Below are 13668 nucleotides of genomic sequence, written 5' to 3'. Positions count from 1 at the left end.
GTACACTGTGTATTTCCCCAAGCACAGGGGAAAAGAGGTATATTTAATAAACAATGCTGCCATGAGGGACAGCCGCTTGAAGAAAACAAAGCCAGATCCTTACCTCACTCCGTATACAAAAATAAATCCCAAACGGATTTAAATGTAATAAAAGAAGGAAGGCAATTTAGAATTTTGCATTATTTTAGAATTGGGAAGACCTTCCTCAATATGATTAAAAAACCTAGAAGACATTAAAAAAATAATAGGCATATCTTTTGATTATATAAACATTTCAAAATCTTGTATAAGAAAATCCCACGAAGAAAGAGTAGGACCACACTTTGGTGCCAATCATCTTTGGATAATTCCACTCACTGAATTCAGGCAAAAGTAATCATTTGAAATGGCAATGTTGGATCTGAGGTTCTGACACTGCAAGGATAGAGTAAAGCATTATTGAAAACTATAGATATGTTCCATGCTTCCCTGCACTGCCGGGTCTGGCCAACCTGTCTCGGGATCTCTCACCCCATGATTTTCATGGTTGGCTGTTCTAACAGGCACGGGGGTTACTAGCGAGCCACAAATACTGCTGGAGTATTTATGAGGTATCTCTCAGTCCATGTTTTAAGAATCTCAGAAGTGCTTGGAATTTAACAAGAGTGCATGTGTGTGTGAATTATTTGTGTAATGAAGAAGAGGAGGGGGAGAAGCATTTAAGCCAGAAATATTTACCCTCAAAACAGCTGTGATAGTATTATACCATTGTATTTTTTTTTTTTTTACTAAGAATACATTTATTGGTTTAAAAAGTATATAAACATTTAATGGAAATATCCTTCATAAGAAGAATAAGGGAACAAGTGAAAATAAAAAACAGCCATATGGAAATGATGTCTGATTCCCCCTCCTCCATTCTAGAAGTGAGAGAAATGATAGGTACAGTGATGCAACCTTGCAAAGGGATTACTTCAAGTTTTTCACTTTTTTTTTTAATAAAATGGCATCAATTGCTAAAAGCTTTATGACCTTTGTTATGCTACATAATACTGATACAAAATGTGATAGTACAAAGTTCATTATATATAACATAAGGTTTTAATATATTACATTTGTTTCTACATAAACAGACTATAAATATATGTGCCATAGCATGTTTTATAGTCATGGTTCTCAGCATCTCACACTATGGTACCAAACGAAAAATACATTTTCTTTTTTAAAAAGGAAAGAACAAGGGCAGAAACCAGTAGAAAGAGCTTTACATGTTAAAAGTCTAAGTAATACAATAGTTGTTATAACTTTGGCTACAAAGTAATTTTGAAATCTGGCTAATAATTACTCAGAGAGTGAACAAACCAAATCAGCTTTTACTAGGGTGTAGAGGCCAAATTGCTAGAATACTGACTGGCTGGGACGTCAGGAAAATACTGAAGGGAGGGGGAAGGCATGGAGAGGGGAGAAGGAACAAGAGCGTGATATTCTTCCTGAAGCTTTGACACCACAGCTTGATACTGAATCTACTGCATTCAGGCTCAGACATATCACATCAGGACAGACATGTCGGTATTCATCCAGAAGAAACCAGAAGCTGGTTTACACAGTCAGAAATCTTTGACGCGACAGAGAGCCTGAGTGTCCTTCCTTTGTGGTGTCCTGAATAAAGGATCAGCCTGGGAGACAAGGAGCCAGAGCTGCATCATTTCCTTCCTGGGGCTTGGCCAGGAGACACGTAAGAGTCCGGAAGGAACTCTCATTAGGAGTTGGAAACAGCACAAGGAACTCTCATTTAGCCCAAATGGGAAGAGCATGCAACCTTCGAAAACCAGTCACCTCATACGAAGCCTTTACGTTTCCTAACAGACCCTATGCCCACCTCCACCGGAGCCAACGCAACGCATGTGCAGGCTCCAGTGCATCCTCAAAGCAAGCCAGCGTCTTCCTTTCCATCAATCCAAACCCCACACGTAAGACTTGGCTCAGGACCAATCTCCTAAACAAAGCTTCTTAGATGGACTCAGCCCTAAAGGTCTTTCCCATCTTCAACAACTAAAGCACTTCCATTGCCTGTTTATCTTCTAGTTTTACAGAGGTGTCAACTCCCCCGGTACTGCTACTTCTTGGAGGAGGAAGCCATTTCTTGAACTTCTTTTGCTGTAGCCCCCGGGGTGACCCACATTAGGGGGCATCAGACATGCTTTTTAAATGAATTTTAAAAAGAATAAGGTCAACACCGGGAGAAGACACAAACACATTCTTGGGTCACAAGCATCTTCTCAGGAAATGCCTAGAGGACTGCCTCCCTGCAGTCCGAGGTCCTTGTTTTTGAAATGAAAATCAAATGTGGCTACTTTCTGGTGGTGGAAAGAACAACACTTGAAAATCTGAGCAGCACCTCTCATGTGATTTCCAGGACTGGGGGACGTGGGTGCTTCCTTTTAAACAGGAGGGGAGCTCAGTGTGATCCCAGCGTCAGGCTGGAGAATCTGAGCTGCACTGCCAGCTTGTGGTCCAATCTCTACCAGCTTTAAAAGTTCCGCCTCCTCGCTGGAGTACACAGTGGTGTCCGTGTCATCGGAGTGATACCCCGACTGGTAGCCGCTCGTCTGGTTTGAGCCTTCAGATGCCACAGACTCCTTGCTTTTGCTGGGCATCATTCCGCTGCAGAAGAGATGGCAACCAAATGAGTCGGCAGAGAGAAGGGAGTTCTTTTGCATCTTATCCTAACCCCGTCCCCAACCCCGTGTGGGCTGGCATCTTCCTAGAGACACCAGTCCCTCTCCCTCCCACTTGTTAATCAACATAGCAGCCTCACTCAGACAATGTCTATTTTCAGGTACTCGCGTGAATTTGGAGTTTCAGATAAGTCCTCTTATTCAGGTCCAAGTCTTTCAAGCCTGAGATGAGATAAAAGGCCGTTCTCCTGAGTTATGTGAAGGCTCCAACCAATGGAACCTTTTTATGGCCTTGCAGATTGACAAGCTTGTATACAAGGATGGCAGCCAAAGGGACTCTTTGAGGATGTGGAGCAAAACTGGGATGCTCTGAAAGTCCACTAGTGCTTGCCCCACACTGTCAAGTAAGGGATTACAAGGCCTGTGGGTGGTGTTAATAAAGTTCTTGAGCAACTTTAAACTTTAGTAAGTCGAAGCGTGTGTGTGCAATCAAGCCAGACATGTCAAAAAGTGCTTTTTACTCATCAAAACCACATTCTTTGGAAGGACGGAGGACCTGGATCACTCAGCAGCAACTAGGGAATGTCTTCAATGGCGTGGAATCGTGACAGACGGTAATCATCTCCAAGCTTAGAAAAAAAGCTTAAAAAGGCTTTTTGTAGCTTGGTGTAGGCTGTGTGGAGCTTAAGCCATTCTGAAGTGTGGGGTTTTTTGCCCCCTTAGTAGGTGCTTTACCAAGCTATTCATGTTAAAAACTGCAAAAAAGGGTTTTATTAACTCCGGGTTCATATATGGTTTAAAAGTTATTTCAAACGACTAGATATACATTTTTTTCTTTCACTCCAACCTCAGTAGAATGAGCTTAGTGTCTCAGACAATGGCATGGTACCTATTCATTGCTGAACGAATATATGTGAATCAGTGAATGAAACATATGATTGGCTCTCACAGTCTCTCATCCTGGGCCTATGGCAGACAATGAAATTGCACGACGGCACATTTTAATGGGTTTTTTGTTTGTCTGTTTGTTTTACATGAGCATCACTCGATACCAAGGGTGGTCCCATTTTATCCAACAGTTCGATTATAAGTAGATCAAAGTCTTCTCTAGTCTCACCTAGAGTGAACCTGCTAGGAAATAAATAACTACGCTGAATCCCAATATTCTTATAAATACAGAATCTTATTTATTTGTTAAGTTAAAAGCAGGTATATCTACTCAAAACAGCTACAAATTCCTACAGAATCACATGGAAGAAATATTCAAAACCAAATTCAGCATTTTTCCCACAATTAAGTACTTAATAATTCAGCCAAAAATATTTAAGTATCTTAAGCAAATAGATAATGGCTTCTTTATATATTATGTTTCATAAGGACAGGTGTACCCGTTTCTGTTCAAGTTTGAAAATTCTTCAGAGTAGATGCACAAAGATTTTAACTAACTCAATAGTTTTAAGGATCACATCCAATGACCTCTTTTTTACTTAGCCAGTATCACACAAACCACTGACCATAGTAAATATGCTCAAAAATCCCCTAGTATTCATAAATTCTCATGAAAACTGACCAAATCCTCTTATTTCAGATTCTTTTTTAGACTTGCCAGGTAATTAGTTTGATTTGTTTCCATTCTTTATTAGTTAGGTTGATGCAAATTTGCCCAACCAACAAAGACACAAAAAGGGAAAACTCTGCACCTACGTTCAAAGTCCTAAGTTCCTTCCAAAAATTCCTGTTGAAATTTGTCCTTCTATTTTGGCTGAGCCTTACCTAAAAGATGGGGCTAATTTGGTTCTGTCTTCCAAGGTTTTCAGCTCTTCGGATGCAAGAACCATACCACTGTCCGTCTGGTTGTCCTTTTTAAGAGACAATGAGATGGCACAGTTGATTGCGTTCACTGTAACAATTACTTAATTAAACTGATTTCCTAACCCATCTATCAGACAACATTCCCACCTTCTGCAGAGGCAGGTAAACGTATCATAGCCAGAAACCGTGCAGGCTACAAAAGGAAGTAACTGCTCAGAAATAGATGCAGGCCTGGAAGAAGAGAGAAATTTAGGAAGAAGAAGTCGAGGAGACCCGTTTCTATCCCTCTTTCACAATGATGCTATGTACACTTGAGTGGAACTGGGCATGAAGCTGGATTGTCTTGAACCTTAGACCAGGGGCTTTGCTTATGGAAAAACCAAAGGGGCCCACTAAGTTCCATTGCTGTAATGACCCCATCACACATACCCTCAAGGACAGCCTTATAATGAGGCTCCAAGTCTCTAATGCTTAGGTTAATATTTATCTAGCTAGTGTTTCACCTTTGGTATTATTTCTAAGACTATTTTTAAAAGATGTGCTTACATCTGGGATTACTTTTACTTCTGGTTCTTCCAACGGGATATCTTCAAATGTTTTTACACTGACAGGCCGGCTCTTTCGCTTACTGTTCTGCAGATACTGACTGCAAAAGAACAAATATTTATATTTTAGTGGTGGTATATTTGGCTGCAGATTCCACAAGTGATACCTAAGTTCATTATCTTTCAACCGCAAGTTTAATAGCGACCTTCAAAACATCCTTTGGAAAAAGGAAAACAAAACAAAAATCTTTCTCTGCTAGCACACACTGAAGGCTTAATTTCCTGTGAAAGTCCATTTAAAAGTATAATATAACTGAGGGGCATAGATGAGCCCCTTTTCCTTTGAATCGTACTTCTGAGGTCCAGGGCTGGACTGAAGACAACAACAGCAGACTCAGTGGTCAGCTGCCTTCTGCTTGGCTTCCTGATTGCCTGTGATTCCTCCACTGAGCTCTCGGCATATTACTGAGTGTTTCACATCTCTCTGGCCATCTCCTAGGCAAGTTTTCTAGACAATGCCCACAGAACAACCAGTTAATGAAAGACGGGCAGAGGAAGCACCTGCAGATCTCACTGAATCTCACCTGGCTCCGGTAAAGGATGCTGAACCCAGCAAGGTCTGGAGACAATCTTCTTCTACGTGTAATAGATGCGTAATGGGTACAGGGGCAGGTGGGCTGAATCTCCTATTGTTAGCCCACAGAGTTGGGGGTGTAGTTCGAGAGTCACAAGGAATTCTGTCCATTTCAAAGTCCACCACGAACTACACAGACTTGGGAAAGTCACAAATATATTTCTGTGCCCCTATTGCTCCACCATGAAAATGTACTGGAAAGAGCTTTCCTTTCCTCACTCACAAAGATACCTGGAGGATGAATGAGGTGATCATTGGTGGTTGATAAGGGGGTCTTAGAAAGAATGATGCACCATCAACCAAAGCTTGTTTTCCTCCTTTGAAATCCAAAGGGTACACGTTTCTTTCAGGAGTCCAAAGGACAGGACCTGTCACATCACAACAACACATCACCTGTTCCCTAAGGGTGTTCCTTCCCTATTATGTGACTTTGGGTGAGTCTGATTTTCTGTTAAAATCAGCCCAAGTGGAGAGAAGGAAAGTCCTTTTCAAGGGAAGGGACAGCAAATTCACTCTTCACTCTTATCCCAGCATACTTCCCACTTTAGACGGCCTTCTGGATATATTATATATCCTGTGTGTTTTCTGTGATCAAGTGAAGAGAGGACTCATTTGGGCAAAGAAGGATAATGGAAACGAAGTCTCCCTCCCCTGCCCCAGGAGGCTGTTTCCTCCTCTTACAGAGAAGAGAGAATGGGGTTCACCAATGACATCCTCACTCAGGAAACTCCACAGGAAAGAGGACATGACGTAAAGGAGAGAGAAAAGCCTACTTCTCCTAAGTCCAGTCCCTAAAAGTGGTGGTTACCAAAAATTACTGGTACCGTAGTCATTCATTCATTCATTCACTCATTCAGGAATCCTTTATTGAGATGCTCCCACGTGCCAGGCACTGTGCTAAATGCTCCTCAACCACTGTCTCATGGCATCTCCACAAATGGTACCTCTCTAGGTGCGTATCATTATCGCAACTTCAGATGAGGAACTAAGACACAGAAAGGTTAAGGAACTTGTCCAAAATCACATAACTGGAATATCTGGATTATTATCTTGAGGGCAATGAGCAGTCACTGAAGAATTTTAAGCATGAGATTGACAAAGTCAGATACGCCCTTTAGAAAGATGACTCTGGGTTGAGGAGGGTAAGACCAGAGGCCATGAGGCCAATCGGGAGGCTGTTCCAATTATCTAGGAGAAAGAAGAGCAGCCTGACTAAAGAAAGGTGATGCCCACACGGTCTGGAGAAGTGGACAGATTCCAGAGGTATTTGGGCTGTAATGCAGCTGCCTTAGAAAGGCCAGCTCCTTGATTTCTGAGCCTAATAATAATAAACATTGCTCGGCCCTTCACAGTTGACAAGGCATTTTCATGGACATCATTGCATCTGTTCTTCACAAAACTATAAAATAGGTTTTCATTATTTCCTATTTGGAAATGAGGAACCTAAGGCTTAGGGAGGAAAGAGCTAGAACTGGGGCTCAAACTTAGGTTTCTAGAGCCCATGCAGGGTTGTTTTTGTTTGTTTTTACCTTATTCCACATTGACGCCCTTGGAAAAGCATTAGGAAGGAGAAGGAAGAAGAGAGCAGTGAAGTAAAGATTGTCCAAGTCTTTACTGAGCGCCTAGTACGCGCACAGCCCTGCTCTCTCCCATGTGTGTACCGACCATGCGGTGGGGCCGGGGGCGGGGGGAGGGGGGATAGGGAGGGTGGGAGGGAGGGAGACGCAAGAGGGAGGGTATATGGGGATATATATACATGTATAGCTCATTCACTTTGTTATACAGCGGAAACGAACACACCACTGTAAAGCAATTATACTCCAATAAAGATGTTAAAAACAAAAAAAGAGATAGACAAAAGGTGCAGAGAGGACAGTTTCATTTCAAACAGTCTAATATCAGAGCCAAATTCAGGAATATCTAGCCAGCAGGCTGTCCCAGGCATCAATCTACAAGGAGCATTTAAATCATCGCTAGCAATTAACAAAAAAGAAAAAAAAAAAAAAAAAAGGTATGTGCCAGACCCTTTCTCTGGGAGAGAACTGAAAAGAAATCTTTGACAAGCTGCTTGGAGTGGGAGGTGAAACTCCCAGGGGAATTGGTGGAGCAACCGCAGACGGTCCCCAAACGGCCCTCCAAGAACGATGAGTCCAATTAAGATGTGTCTTCTTGCAGGAAGCGTGCAAACTTGGGGCCAGAGCTGATCCACAGGGGAAATTAGAGACAAACCGAAGTCTAGACACTAGTGGTCCTTCCTTCTCACCCTTCCCCCACATATCTCTCAGCCTCTTCTCTAAATAAATGCTGAACAAATATTTTAAAAATAGTTTAAAGGGGCAAAAAAATCAGGAGGTTGGCTCCCACGGGGATGTCTCTGTCCAGCTCTATTTATAATGCAATGAAATTGAAAATTATGAGGAAGCAAGTGAGAAAGACTCCTTGGCTCTTCTCCTTGACTGGCAACGTGCAAGATAAGAGCACGAGTCCCTTGAGAGGCACCCCAGCCTCACTTCCTCTTCCCCAGGGAAGCAGAACACAAGAGAACATCCAAGTGAAATGTGCTGTGTGCAGATGCCTCGATTGATTCTGCCTTTCCTTTAACCCAGACGATTACAATGTGATCGTGGTGCCTTATCTTTAGTAAAGGCAAAAAGGTGGAGGGGGTCGAGTGGGGATGCAGACAAAAGATTCCAATTTCCATTTTCGTTTTCAAATTACAGCTGGATAAAAGAGAAGCTGGACTAGAAAGACCAATTCAAAAATCACAGACAGGAAATAGGAGCCAGGCCTGTGTTGGGAGCGTGGTGTCGCATTTGTCCACGCCTCTGGGGATACATGTTGGCAGCCCTGTTTCAGATCCAGCATCGCATTTGCAACTTCCATTACACATACGTGACTTCATCGACTCTCACCACCACACGCAAAGTGCCTGAGTAAGCCAAGAGGCTGCCGGCTTGGGTCCTCACCCCACCTGGTCACGGAAAAACCCAAGGAACACAGCTCACCATCAAATGGCTTTCTGATAACGCAGAAGGCAACAGTGTCTCGGGAATAATTACCACACCAGAAGGCCAGCTGAATTTGAACGAGGACTTTTTAAACATTGGGGTGGAACATTGGGGTTTTCATTTCATTCCTCTTTCTCTTTGAGGCCCCCTCCTTGGTAGGGGAGAAAACAGCCCTGAGTTAGATAGCAGAGGAACTGGATTCATCCCAGGGATGTGATTTTAAGCAGCTCACTTAATTGCCATCATTTATTGAGTGTTCTCTAGGTGCCAGGCACTTAGAAACTCATTATACCATGTCATTCTCAAAGTCATCATTTTTGTACAACACCAGAGTCCTTGCCTGGGTCACGGTGAAAATTTGCCTCAGCTGCGAACAGCAGACTTGGGAATCCAACCCAGTTCCAGCTGACTCTAAAATCTGGCTCTTTAACCACAATATTGTATTCTCCCCAGGTAACTGCTCTGACACTCACGTTCAACATCTACGTCAAAAGATAATAGTATCTACCTTGCCTAACTTTGGCAAAATCTGGTAAGAAAAAGTTCTTTGAAAAATGCTGAAAGTTCTTGACACAAATGGAACGGACAGCTTACGAGTTGGCTTCTTCCCACTCTGAGCTTTCTTCTCTCCCACGGCAGCGTTCCTGCTGTCCTCCCTGTGCGAGTCCACGGGGCAAACTGTCCTGCGTGACTCCCCACCCGCCATCTGGCAACCCGGCCAAAGGCTAGCACTTTATGGCCGCCCCCCCTGGAGCCACAGCACACTCAAGGGGGCAGGCTGGGCTCATGTGCCAGGGGTCTGGTTACAGGAGGAAAACACCCAAAACAAAGCAAAGTGAAGTAGTCCCAGGCTTAGTAAAAGGCAATTTTAATATCATATTGTAGAAACCATACCAACTCGTTCCTTATGCACAGGTGCTGGGAGAGAATAAAAAGTAAGCTGCCTTTAGGACTCCTCTACAAATCAGGAAAATACGGCAGTGCATGTGTTTTAAATAAGCCCAGAAGTCCCATTATGCAAATAAAATGCTGAAAATCAGACTTGGGATGGGCTTCTGAAGTTGTGTTGCCCAGTCTAACTCAGGATGCATCCCCATGGCACACTGTATCCCAGCCAGAGAGGCAAAGGTCTGTTTTCATAAATGCATAGAACTCTTCCTTCCTGAATCTTTCCTAAGCCATTTAATTCACATTAATAAAAGAGTACATGGGGATAATTTAAATACAGATGTCTTTGTAAAATTGGTCTCTTTTTCTGGAGATTAACAAACTGTGGCATCCCAGCTATTTGCAGCTGCAGGGCTTAGAATTCTGAAATGAAGAGCTTAGGCAGCAATGTGGACCACAGATGGAAAGAGACTCACCTACCCAGGCCCTCTTGAAGGAGGACCTCTCAGGGCGAAGGGTGAATGTGCAAGTGAAATGCAGCAACTTTATACGATGTCCTTCCTCCATCCCCTTCCCCAAGATGACCTGGAAGCTCCCTCCCCCAGGGGATGTTGGCCTTAGACCGTACCTGATTCCTGCTGTGTTGTCATAATGGAATTTGGGGTCACACACTTCCTCTTCCTCCATACAGGAAACAGGTGAGGTAGGCAGAGAGAGTCCCGAATCCTCTTCCATGCTCAAAGTCTCTGATATGGGAAGAACAATGTAGTCTTTGCCATCCTGAAACAATAAACACAGAGTGCTATTGTTATGGCTTCAGTCCTTCAAGAGCCTTTCCATGAAAAACAAAGGCCATTGGGGCTTCTTGTTTATGGGGAATGTGGCTTTCATATCTGAATGTAAAGCTTTAAGACACCTTTAAGAATGGCTTGTCAAAAACAAAAGGGCACTCAAAAGCGATGTGTAGATGAAAGTATATTAAAGGATCTAACAAAAAACAAGACGAGTAAGGGGACCACAGAGCACTATGGCTACAATGAAGACAAAACGGGTTGTGGTTACAGATGGAACAACAGAACAGGCAGAGCTCCACAGAGCTAAGAAATCGTTTCTTCACATAGTCCTATCTACACGAGCTGGGTCCTTTAAAGGGCATGTCATCCAGTTGTAGCGTCTACGCTTCAAGGCAATGGAAAAACTGATGACAGTCTAAAGAAAAGCAGTAAATGTTCAGGAAAATGGGTCTACTGAGAAAAGGTTGCAGAACTTAACATTATTTCAAGAGAAAGAAATAAAGGGCAATTTGATACAGAAATAAAGGGCAATGTGATACCTCTAAATGTTTGGAAGGTTTATCGATAAAAATAGATTTGACCCATTGTCCCCCACCTGTTCAAAAGAAAAGCAGGAGGAAATGGACTTCCATTCACTGTAGTAAGAGGTGTCGACTGGAGATTAAGTAACTTTCTAACAGTAAAGGCTACAAGTCTAAAATCCTCCAATGGAAGTTATGAGGGCCTGGGATTTTACAGAGGGAAAAAAAACACATCAGTTTTGCAGGGTTCAGATGTGTTTTCGCTTGAAGAATGTATTTAAAATTCCTTGAAATTCTGTCCACTGTTGATAGTCACTTGATCAACTAGGTTTTTTTCTGTTTTGTTTTTTGGTTTTGTTTGTTGTTTGTTTGCTCTTTTACTTTATAAGAGCCTCTGAAGACACCACAATATACATCAGTAAAAATAAAAGGGATCAGCTCCCAGGTTACGAATTAGGATCTCATCTGTCAAAAAGGTAATTATGACTTTTAGAAAAGGATTACTGCTCAGATCTGGAAGAATACGGCTCCTTGGATTCAGTGGCTGAGAGGACAGTATGGTGGCCATGAGAAGGTCTAGGCAGCAGACGAGCCCTGGACACCTAAGTACTCTCTGTAGAAGCTTCTTGGATGGAGGTCACAAACCTGCTGAGCATTAGCTTGTAACAGATTTCCCAAATGTTCCACCAGCTCTGAAAACGTGGGTCTCTGATTGGGCTCCTCATGCCAGCAGTCAAGCATGGTCTGGTACCTAGAGAAGCAAAACACTGATGTCATTAACTGCCTCTTTCCTCCTGATCTGATGCTGAAAATAAGCACTTGAATGAGTAAATATTTATACGGAGTCCACCATGAGCCAAGATGCTAAAGAGGGATACGAAACTACGTAAAACACAGAACCCTACACTTGGAGCATCAAGTGTGTATAGAAAAGGAAACATCATAAATCAACATCTAGTAAAAACTGACTGGTTGGTATAGATAAAGTGCTGTCATTTCAAGAAGGATGACTCTGTGCTTAAGATTATCAAGGAAGACTTCAAGGGAGAAGTAAGACACAAACTGGGCCACGAAGGAGGTACATATAATGGCAAGTCTTCTAGGCAGGGAGAATTTTTGTGAGCAAAGAAGGAGGATAGAAAAATACTTGTAAAGTCTTACATTTCGGGTGTGGTATAATCAGGAGCTCTCATTCTAGTTCCTTCTTTCAATCTCCTACAAAATTCCTCATCAATCTTTACTCCAGGATATGGAGAAGCACCTAGAATAAAACAGGAATGGGGCATTATTTTTTTTAACATCTTTATTGGAGTATAATTGCTTTACAATGGTGTGTTAGTTTCTGCTTTATAACAAAGTGAATCAGCTATACGTATACATATATCCCCATATCTCCTCCCTCTTGCGTCTCCCTCCCTCCCACCCTCCCTATCCACTCCTCTCGGTGGTCACAAAGCACCGAGCTGATCTCCCTGTGCTATGCGGCTGCTTCCCACTAGCTATCTATTTTACATTTGGTAGTGTATATATGTCCATGCCACTCTCTCACTTCGTCCCAGCTTACCCTTCCCCCTCCCCGTCTCCTCAAGTCCACTCTACGTCGGTGTCTTTATTCCTGTCCTGAGGAATGGTGCCTTATTGATTTGATTTTCTCTTGCAGAAAGCCCTGAGCCTGATTCTTCAACACCTTCTTCATATATATATATCTTTTGTTCCTTTCTTTCTTTCTTTGTTTTTTTAGGTTTTACAACCCAAAGCTTCCAAGTAAGTTTCATCCGATAAAGGTGGAATACAGGAGAGGGAAAGGCGCACTGGGGTCACTGACTTTTATCATTTTATTTGGAGTATGGATGGAGGGACAAAGAGAAGGGACTTACCTAAGGAAAATATTTCCCAGAGCAGGACACCAAAAGACCACACGTCACTCTGAATTGTGTACACTCTGTCAAAAATTGTTTCCGGGGCCATCCATTTCAAAGGGAGGCGAGCCTACAGGGGTAGAAGACAAGGAATGAGAACCCAACTTATCAAATATCTGAAGGAAAAGCTTCCATTGTCCCTGGACACAGGTCCTGAGGCTTGCTGAGAGGAGTTTGAATTCTGCAACTTAACAGATCACTGGGTGCATCTCTGAAACTTACATCTCCTTTTCTGACATAATCTGGGTCTTTATAAATATCCCGGGCCAAGCCAAAGTCACAGATTTTAACCACATTCTTCTCCGACAAGAGGATGTTTCTCGCTGCCAGGTCCCTGTGGATACACTGCAAAAAGAATCGTGTGCATTAGGACTCAACATAACTGATCTCTTCCACATCTGTTGTGACCTCATGCTTTAAAAAAAAGAAAAAAAAAAAAAAACCCACATCAGAAAACCAACTGATTAACAAGCACTGGGTTAAACATCTTTTATCAACTCTTCCGGAAAAAAAGTCTGTAAGTTTCATTGAGACACACATCTGCTTATTCCATAAACAGCCCAAGACTCTGGAATTAAATAATTATGTTATAGCATGCTGATGGAGTCATAAATAGACTTCTCTTGGACACAATTAAGAATGTGTTTCAGGTCACATCCACACATCCCTTTTGCCTGGCACCATATACGGTTAAAACGTGTTATTCTAAGGAGGCCCTAGAATGGGGTTTATTTTGAATGAATGCACGGAAATCAGAAACAAGGGGCTCTCCTTGGTTTGGTGCCCTTTGTTGGTTTCTCTATTCCATACGTAACCGAAGCTGGACAAGCTCTGAGAAACAATTCCCAGTGGGGCTCACCCTGTTTTCAAAGCGCTGGCTTATCGTGGAG

At 42.6% G+C, this 13668-nt stretch overlaps 1 protein-coding gene across 5 annotated transcripts in view; it reads right to left on the bottom strand.

The window, feature by feature from the left end:
* Window positions 1-423: 423 nt before the first annotated feature.
* Window positions 424-13668, bottom strand: part of KDR (kinase insert domain receptor) — a 45512-nt gene continuing 32267 nt past the window's right edge. The window contains exons 23-30 of one of the 5 annotated variants that reach the window (XM_007121132.4): window positions 13001-13123; window positions 12737-12848; window positions 12021-12120; window positions 11505-11610; window positions 10173-10324; window positions 5016-5115; window positions 4431-4516; window positions 424-2643 (exon numbers count right to left, since the gene is read on the bottom strand). In XM_007121132.4, coding sequence (XP_007121194.1) covers window positions 2421-2643; window positions 4431-4516; window positions 5016-5115; window positions 10173-10324; window positions 11505-11610; window positions 12021-12120; window positions 12737-12848; window positions 13001-13123 — 1002 coding nt within the window. In that variant the 3' untranslated portion in view covers window positions 424-2420. The other 4 variants (XM_028491830.2, XM_028491829.2, XM_028491831.2 and 1 more) reach the window with 4 other exon arrangements.

This window comes from Physeter macrocephalus, chromosome 7 (genome assembly GCF_002837175.3).
Source record: "Physeter macrocephalus isolate SW-GA chromosome 7, ASM283717v5, whole genome shotgun sequence".
Lineage (NCBI taxonomy): Eukaryota > Metazoa > Chordata > Mammalia > Artiodactyla > Physeteridae > Physeter > Physeter macrocephalus.
The sequence above is the reverse complement of the archived record's forward strand: the minus strand, read 5'-3'. Positions and strand labels throughout refer to the sequence as shown.